Raw genomic sequence first — 9,364 nt, 5'->3', positions numbered from 1 at the left:
TAAGGGGATATCACTCCCCTGTTAGTGTAAGAACTGCTAGTTATCTAGAACTGCTGTCAGGGATGTCACTGTATCCTGCCATGACCGTTGTTGACACCTCCCTCTCTATCAACTGGTTACAGACGAACACACAGACACAGTCTTTTTCTGTTGCTTGACCATTAATATCTGCTATATCTCTTCCCTTGATGCCTTCTAAAACACTGCCACACATCAGACATAGACGCACAACAAATACATGAAGCAATTTCTCACACTCAAACACTCTAGCACTCATTCTTAAAACAATTCAAATATTAACACCAGTCATACAGAATACATTCACACTCTTTGATTTCCTGTACTCCCCTTCTGTTAACCGGATTTTGACCTTGAATTATGCAACGGACTTTCTCGTCGGCTTTCACCCAGCCTGGCGTCAACGCATAGTGATGATAGACAGTTTGTGCCATTATTCCATGGGCTCCTCGTGAGCGTTTGTCGAAAAGCTTGCTGTGCATTTGTAGGAGAATTAAGTTCCTGGATTTTCTGAAGAGAAGGCTGCAAAATGGGACTCCTTAGTCAATCCGAATTAGGGACTTTGCAGCCTTTGATGAACACATATGTAGAAAATAATAAAAAGAATTTTGTTAAATCTTCGTTCAGCTCCATTTCTTCCTACACTAAATATATAAAACTTCAAATTTCCGCACTTAAGGCACGGATTTTAGGCCCCATGGTCCTAACCTCAACCGTGCTTTTCTGTTGTGATTTTGCTACCCAGCTATCGGTTATCATTTGAATAATCCGTAATAAGATAATTCATTTATCTACTTCAATAAATATATATATGTGTGTGTGGGTGTGGGTGTTGGTGTGTGTGTGTGTGTGTGTGTATTATTCTTATGCAAGATGTGTTGAGAGTGACTTCGAAGTTACGTCGGACGATGGCTTAGCCGACCAAAACTTTGAAGTCACTATCAACAAAACCGTCTTGTATCAAAATAAATTTATACTCTACGAAAGTATAGTAACCCATCAGATTAATGTAAAATTGTTTATATTATGAACACCAAAGCAATCATTAATATAAATAGAAGAAAACTCGGGGAGCGCAGACCTCCAACAAGCAGCTCATTTCCACCCATATACACGCATGCTGAAAATCGCTCAATTTCCCAAACCAACGCCGGCAAATCCCATACTTATCTCGACCATCGTCATCATCAACACTGTCTCTGCTTTCACCACAATCACCGTCAAAACTACGATTACCACAAGCAGTTTCTTTACACAGTTGAAAATCCATTATCCGATACTCATGGGACTGAAATTGTTGCAGATTTTTGATTTTTCTAATTTCGGAGTGCTTTATTAAAAAAAAACGGAACAGTTTGTGGATAGAAACCAGGTCTAAACACATTAGCTTATAGACATAATCTGAATGCATTTCTATATAAATCTTTAATAATTTTTTTTATACCTAAGACCATCAGAAATGTTAAGATATCAGCCTCTACCCACATTGTCATGCTTTGATTAGAAGGTTACAGCATAAACTAGATTACCTAGATAAGTTTCGACCGAAGTTGACTCAGGCCATGTCTAATTTAATAGCACCACCTGGAAGAGATACACGGTCAGCTCTGGAGAACCATAGCCCATTCAAGCAGAGGGTTATTGTTTTCAGAGAGATATCTGGGTGTGGGTGGTTTATCTGGTATTTGTAGGGGGTAATCATCTAGGGATCGTTTGAATGCCGTGAAGTCACTTTCCTCCTTTATGTGTGTCTGGCATGATGTTGAAGAGAGCAGGGCCAATTGAGGTGAAATAGTTCTGTCATAGTGTTGTGATACGACACGAACATTTCTGTAGTGGACGGATGGCACGGGGGCCAAGCCCCGGACGAATTTTAAAGATGAGCAATTTTGATGGAATATTTTCCACATCATACAGATGATATAGAGCTCACAGCGGCGGTGGAGGGAGCAAAGCCGAAGCTTTTTGAGTCGATCCCAATAGTCAAGGCTTGTCATTTCATCCTCCGCAAATCTCTGCTAAGCAGCTCATTTTAAAATAGATACGCGAGTAAAATTACAAATAGAGAAATGAAAATGAACTTTTGAAACAGCAACGCCACCATAGGTTACGTGGAAACGATGAACATGTTTTCAAGGGAGATAATTAAAGAACGTAACATTGTAATACTTCAATTAAATATAACAAATGAAAAATCCTTAAAGAATCCATAAAATTCCCAGGTCACTACCAAAATTTCATCATCTTTTCCTAGTGTCATTATCAACTTTTCCTGTAGGTTTCATCAAATACCGTTCATAACTTTTTGAGTTATTTTGCACACAGACGGACAGACGGAAAAACCAACGCCGATGAAAACATAACCTCCTTCCTTGGCGGAGATAACTATATGTGTATGAGTGTGTGTGAGTATGTGATAAACACACACGCATTATATATATATATGTGTGTGTGTGTGTGTGTGTGTGTGTGGTGTGTGTATTGGGTTGGTGCATAATTATTGCGGCTCTTTTTCAGCAGATTTCATTCAACAAAACCTATAACAAGTAACAAAAACATCTTAAAGTGATTATTCCGGAGCATATTCACCATTTACTTCAATTGCTGCTTCCCATTTGCTTCACAGACGGTCAGACAGAATTTAAAGATGTTTTGGTTAAATATTGTACTGTTTTTGTTGAATAAAATTTGTTGAAATAATTATGCACCAACCCATATATATATATTATATAGTATATATATATTATATATATATTATATATATTATATATATATATATATATATATAATTTTTCAACAATTGAGGGCAAAATTAATTAATTATTAATCAATTTCACCAAGTGTTCAGTATGCAAAGGGACCATTCAAGGCGAATTCAAATTATTACATTATATAAAGGGCTTAGTAAAATAAATTACTTTGCCGCATACTGAACTCATTAGAATAGCAGCTAAAAAACTTTTTTAAAGCTATTTCCAATACTTAAAGAAAATCTCTCTCATATATAGTGTTTGCTCAAGTGAGTTGAATTGAGCAAACACTATATATGAGAGAGATTTTTCTTAAGTATTGGAAATAGCTTTAAAAAGTTTTTTTAGCTGCTATTTCTAATGAGTTCAGTATGCGCAAGTAATTTATTTTACTAGCCCTTTTATATAATATATATATATATATATAATATATATAGTGGCTGTGTGGTAAAATGTTTGTTACCCAACCACATAGTTCCGAGTTCAGTGCCACTGCGTGGCACTTTGGGCCAGAGTCTTTCATTATACAGAGACACGCGACACACACACATACATATACATGTGTGTGTGTGTGCGTGTGTGTGTGTGTGTGTGTGTGTGTACGTGTGTATGTATCTCTCTCTTTCACTCTCAGTCTCTCTTTCTCAGTCTCTCCCTCAAACACAGGCGCGTGCGCACACACAAACTAGTGGCCGGCCGACCGCCTTGTGAATGGATTTGGCAGACGGAAACAGAAGAAAAGCCCGTCGTATATATATATATTATATATATATATAATATATATATATATATATATATATATATATATATATATATATATATGTATGTATGTATGTATATGGATGTGTATGTGTGGCGGGTTTCTTTGCGTCAGTGTTTGTCCCCCACACACAAACACCGCTTCACAACCGTGTCGATCTGTTTACATTCTTGTAACTTAGCGATTCGGGGAAAAAGATCGATAGAATAAGTACCAGGTTTTAAAAAATGCTCAGGGGTCGATTCATTCGACTAAAATTCCAAGTGGTGCCACAGTATGGTCACAGTCTAATGAGTGGAACAAGTAAAAGACAAAAGGTAATTATATATACATACATACATATATATATATATATATATATACATATATATATTTATATACACACATATATATACATATACATGCATGCATACATACATACATACATACATACATACATACATACATACATACATACATACATACATACATACATACATAGTTGATAATCTTTGAGAAAAGCGGTGTAGATAAAAGGAAACTAGCAATAATCCGAAATGTTTAAAAAAATGATGATAGTAATGATAATAATATGGCTTCCCTGAATTACCGAAGCGAGTAAACTTCCTTTTTCAAATTTTTGTGACATCATGGAATCAAATGACAACCAGGAAATTACATATTTTCGAAATTTCTTTCGGCCGCTATACATCATTACGTTTTGTAATATATATGTAGTTCCATCAATAAATTTCTCTCCCCAAAAATTTCAAATAAATAGTCTTGTTTCTTTTCTTTTCTTTATGAGTAACTCTTTTTAATAAGAAATCTCTTATTGTCGATAATGCTAGCTTAATAATTTTTAACCAGGTAATTTTAACGATGAACCGGAAAAATGAAAATCTATATATCAAGCATTTATTTATTCGTTTCAGTAATTCAAGAAAAGATTTTAAAAATGTTTTTTCATCTTCAGCAATATTGCTGGTTATATTTTTAACTACGCTGCTTTCCTCAAAAATTACCTACTTACATTGTACATTACTGTATAATCTTTACACAGTCTCCCATAAATTTACTCTTGCCTCCTCACCCTCGCACACACGCACACGCGCGCGCATACACATACATACAAACATAGAAACATGTTTTATGTTTTATATTTAAGTTGTTTTAGTCATTAGACTGTGGCCATGCTAGGGCACCGCCTTGAATTTTTAGTCGAATGAATCGGCCCGGGGACTTATATCGGTGCTTATATCGTACGCTTTCACCGAACCACTAGTTTACGGTGACGCAAACATGCCGACACCGGTTGTCAAGCAGTGGTGAGAGGACAAACACAGACACAAAGTCACATACACATATAGATATATACATGTTCCAGGACCCTACTCTGGTTCTTTTTAATGTGGCCTGGTTCCAGGGACAGGTGACCCTTGGAGGATGTCCCTCAAGTATCAATGGGTACCTGCAACCGGCCATTTTCAAAAAATCTGGAAAGACCAGATTCGTGGCTGATTGGGTGCACAGGGTCAAAATAGCTTTTGACCCAACCCAATCAGCCGCCGGAAAAATTTTAACATCAAGCAGCTTGGATCCACTGCCACCCAGACGCCGGCGGATAGTGTATTCTATCCACTCGGGTTCTATTCTGGGTGGCAACCCGTAGAGCCAAGCTCATGTCAACTTCTTTCCACAATATACTGGTGCGTTTACGTCCCCGATAGAATAAGTACTAGGCTTACAAAGAATAAGTCCTGGGGTCAATTTGCTCGACTAAAGGCGGTGCTCCAGCATAGCCACAGTTAAATGACTGAAACAAGTAAAAGAGTAAAAGAATAAGCTAAATGAACTAGTGCAACGAGAAGTAAAGTGTCTTGCTCAAGGTACAACGCACCGCCTTAAATTGAACTCATGACCTTACGATCGTGAGCCACATGCCCTAACCACTAAACCACGTGCTTCCTAGCCACTGATCCACGCGCCTCCAAGCCACTAAGGCATGCGCCTTCTCATACACACACACATACAAACATACGTGAGTGTGTGTATGTGCATGTGTGTGTGCCTGCGTGTATGTATGTATGTGTGCGCACGCGCATATCTAGGAATGTAGAGATACAGGTATATCGTGTTTTTTGTTGAAGACTTGCACAATTTTTTTCTTAATTTAGGACACATTTTATCTTTCATCTTTTCGGGGCCGATAAAATAAATACTAGTCAAGAACTGGGGTCGATGTAATTGACTTTCCCTTCCTCTTTAAAATGCTGGCTCTGTGCTATAATATGAAACCAATCTCGATCACATTTTATTTTCTATTGATTCTCTCCCTTTTTTTTCTTCAGGTTATGGCCATATCGCACCAAAAACAGTTTGGGGACGTCTAGCTACGATTGCTTATGCGGTGTTCGGTATACCTCTAACGTTATTATGTCTCGCGAATTTGGGTAATCTGCTTGCCAGTTGCTTCCGCGTGTTCTACTACCAAGTGCTCTGCTGTCAATGGTGCAAAAAGACTAAAACAAAAAATAGAACACCAGCAATTCGATCCGAAATGGCTCCTACTTACGTACAGTCAGGAAACTTAAATATGGAAAACAGTGAATCAGTTAACAGCACCTTTATAGATGGCAGTAACGTAACTCCAAGAGACACAGTGGTCTATTCCATTGATGAAAGTCCCGAAAACGAAACCAGAAATATACCAGTGGTTGTGACTCTTTTAATAATGACTGGTTACATATTGTGTGGTACTTTATTATTTACAATGTGGGAGAAAGATTGGAATTACGTGGAAGGTTCTTACTTTTGTTTCATTACTCTCAGTACCATAGGTTTTGGTGATTTCGTGCCAGGCTCAAGTTTAGATTCATGGCACAACCAAAGTAAGCAGATAATCTGCTCAGTGTATTTACTTTTTGGACTGGCTCTAGTTGCTATGTGTTTCGAACTGATGCAGAATCAAGTTCGTGAAACTTTCACAAGACTTGGGAGAAAGCTGGGCATTATAAAATCAAACAGATAAATGAGAGAATAACGAAATAAGAGAATAAGTGTTCGATATATTCAGATTATTCTCATTCCAGCTTAAGATCTCGCAACTTCCACATAAAGTGTTATATTTTGAAATTCTTATAACTACATCAATTGGTATGGTGGCAGTGAATGATGATATAAATTGCATGAATACAATAAATTTGGAAAAAAAAAGTATGTTATGAATAGTAAATATTTATATTTTACAAAACGCATACATTTATGAAATCTAATCAGATTTTATATAAAATCAAAGTTGTTTTCTCATTTTACATGTTCTGCTCGAGAAAAAATTCAAGACCGATTGCTTTTTTAAAATTCTAATGAAACTTTGCAAATTTATTAAAATCATTTGTGGTGTGCACCACAATACATTACATCATTGGAACACACCATGAAAAGTACGACATCGTGGAATATATTTAGGGTAGGCTAGCCTGTTGGATGTCATATCTTCCTCTTACCCTCCCTCTACAAGTAGCTAACGAAATACTCGTAAAAAAAATGCTCCTGTTGCATACTACTGGGAGCTTCAAGTTCCTGCTGAACTTGTTTAAAATAGGTGAATACGTCAGCGAAATGTAAGTGTCATGGATGGAGATACTTCACAATGCCAATGTCAAGATACAACTCGTTGACTCACATACGCATACATATTCAGCTATTATTCAGTCATTATAATGACATTCTATCAACATGTTCAGTTACGATTGTCTCTGAGTGAAAATGAAAAGAATAATAAGAAAATATTTATCAGTGATATCAATATCAATAATAACGATAGCTTACGAAAAGAGTAATAATTTAAAACGATGCTAATAGTTTGATTTTCATTTTTTTCTTTTTTTTTCGACCATATTTATTTCAGTTACGACAATAGAGAACAACGGCGAGCTATAATATGCGTGTTGATTATATTTACTAACTAATAAGAAAAATATCAATCTCTTCAAAACGTTTTAGACACAATAGTGATTACAACACACACACACACACACACACACACACACACACATACACACAAACACACACACACACACACACAGACACAGACACAGACACACACACAGACACACACAACACACACACACACACAACACACACACACACACACACACACACCACACACACACACACATAATAGCTATATATATATATATATTATTATATATATATATATATAATATATGTAAATTTTAAAATAAAATAAAATTGACTGCAAAAAATTTCGGATTCCATAACAGATAAGTAGATTATTTATAAAAATTGAATATGTCACTTACTTCATATATTATCAGATACAGAAATAACAATTTAACTAATCATATAAAAACTTTGTTTTTAAATATTAATAAAATGTTTACCTCACAATCAAGGAGATAAAGATTTTAATAAAATTCCTAGTCATTTGCTATAGCTTCAGCTTTGGAGAGTAACCCAAGTATATGTTTCGTATATTATAACTCTATATAAGGAAATATGGATGTTTTGTAAAAGCTTAACATTTTTTCGATTACAAAATTTATCCTCCATAAAACTATTTAATTCAAGGTATTTTTAACATGGATTCATGTATGGTACAGATGTTTAGAATAAGCTGTTAAGTTTTCTCCTTGCACTCAGACAGTGCAACAGTTTAAAAACAAACCAGTCAACTTTTGGCGGACAAGAACATTTTTTGTTCTTAAATTGCATATTCCAAACAAATTGATCAAAAAGGTTTGTTATTTTTATTTTGTTGTTGTCGTTGTTGCTATTGTTTAACATATTGATTCGCCATTCCAAACATTATTGCTAATGTTCTTTTCTTCGAATCACTTCAGTGGCGTGTACAGAATTTTATAAATTGATACATGTAAATGATTTAATCTGGGTATAACAGTTTTTCCCTTTTATCATTGAAACTAATTTAATAATACATAAACGTATTTTTCCGTCTTATCATCACTCTCTTTACAATATAACGAAATACTGAAGCATGATCATATATATATATGTATATATTATATGTATATATATATATATAATATAATATATATATATATATTATATATATAATATATATACATACTATATATATATACATATATATATATATATATCGTTTGGCAGTATATTATTGGTTATGTCATGACTAGTCAGAATATTGCCGTTGGTTTCGCGGCGCCGACTATTACCCTTAATATTGATGACTATTATATGCCATAACCAGTAAGATGCTGTTCGGTGATATAACAATATAACCACTCTATTTCTGATATCGAGTATGTTGTGGCCTACCGATTCACACAAAAACTTGGGATTATCTAAGTCAGCAACAAATCGCCTGTCTCAGCCCATTTTCATTCTACAGACCACTCTATCCGATATCTCTCCCTTTTAAATTTTGCCTTGCGTACAGGATTGCTGAGATCTCATTTCCGATGTGAACACGATTTTTTTTCTCTTTTCGGCAAAGACAGCTTTCGATACCTCTTCTGGCTCTGCTTTCTGACCTGGAGCATTTGCTTGCTAAGACAACCGCCAGTTTTTCTCAAAATACTTGCGCATATCTTTCTGACCTGGAGCATTTTCTTGCTAAGACAACCGCCAGTTTTTCTCAAAATACCTGCGCATATCTGTGCAGTAGGAGGTTAACATTAACCGCCAGGGACCATATAGGTACAAATGAAGAAAGAAATACAAACAGCGTATGATAATTCTTGGTGCAAAGTTAATATGATTGCACAAGGAAGGAAATGCTAAGAAATTAATGTTCTTTCAACCAATAAAATCCCTCTTTGCTGACGGGGATGACGAATATACCCCCAGCACA

General features: G+C 35.6%; 1 protein-coding gene across 5 annotated transcripts in view; it reads left to right on the top strand.

Moving 5' to 3' along the window:
* LOC115219206 (potassium channel subfamily K member 4-like) overlaps nt 1-7,338 on the top strand; it is a 203,780-nt gene extending 196,442 nt beyond the window's left edge. For all 5 annotated transcript variants that reach the window (XM_029789329.2, XM_036505762.1, XM_036505765.1 and 2 more), the window contains one exon: nt 5,859-7,338. In XM_029789329.2, the coding sequence (XP_029645189.1) occupies nt 5,859-6,538 (680 nt within the window). In that variant the 3' untranslated portion in view covers nt 6,539-7,338. The remainder of the gene's footprint in view (nt 1-5,858) is intronic.
* The last annotated feature ends 2,026 nt before the right edge of the window (nt 7,339-9,364 follow it).

Source organism: Octopus sinensis, linkage group LG1, assembly GCF_006345805.1.
Source record: "Octopus sinensis linkage group LG1, ASM634580v1, whole genome shotgun sequence".
In the NCBI taxonomy this organism is placed as follows: domain Eukaryota; kingdom Metazoa; phylum Mollusca; class Cephalopoda; order Octopoda; family Octopodidae; genus Octopus; species Octopus sinensis.
This window is presented reverse-complemented; position numbering and strand designations above follow the sequence as displayed.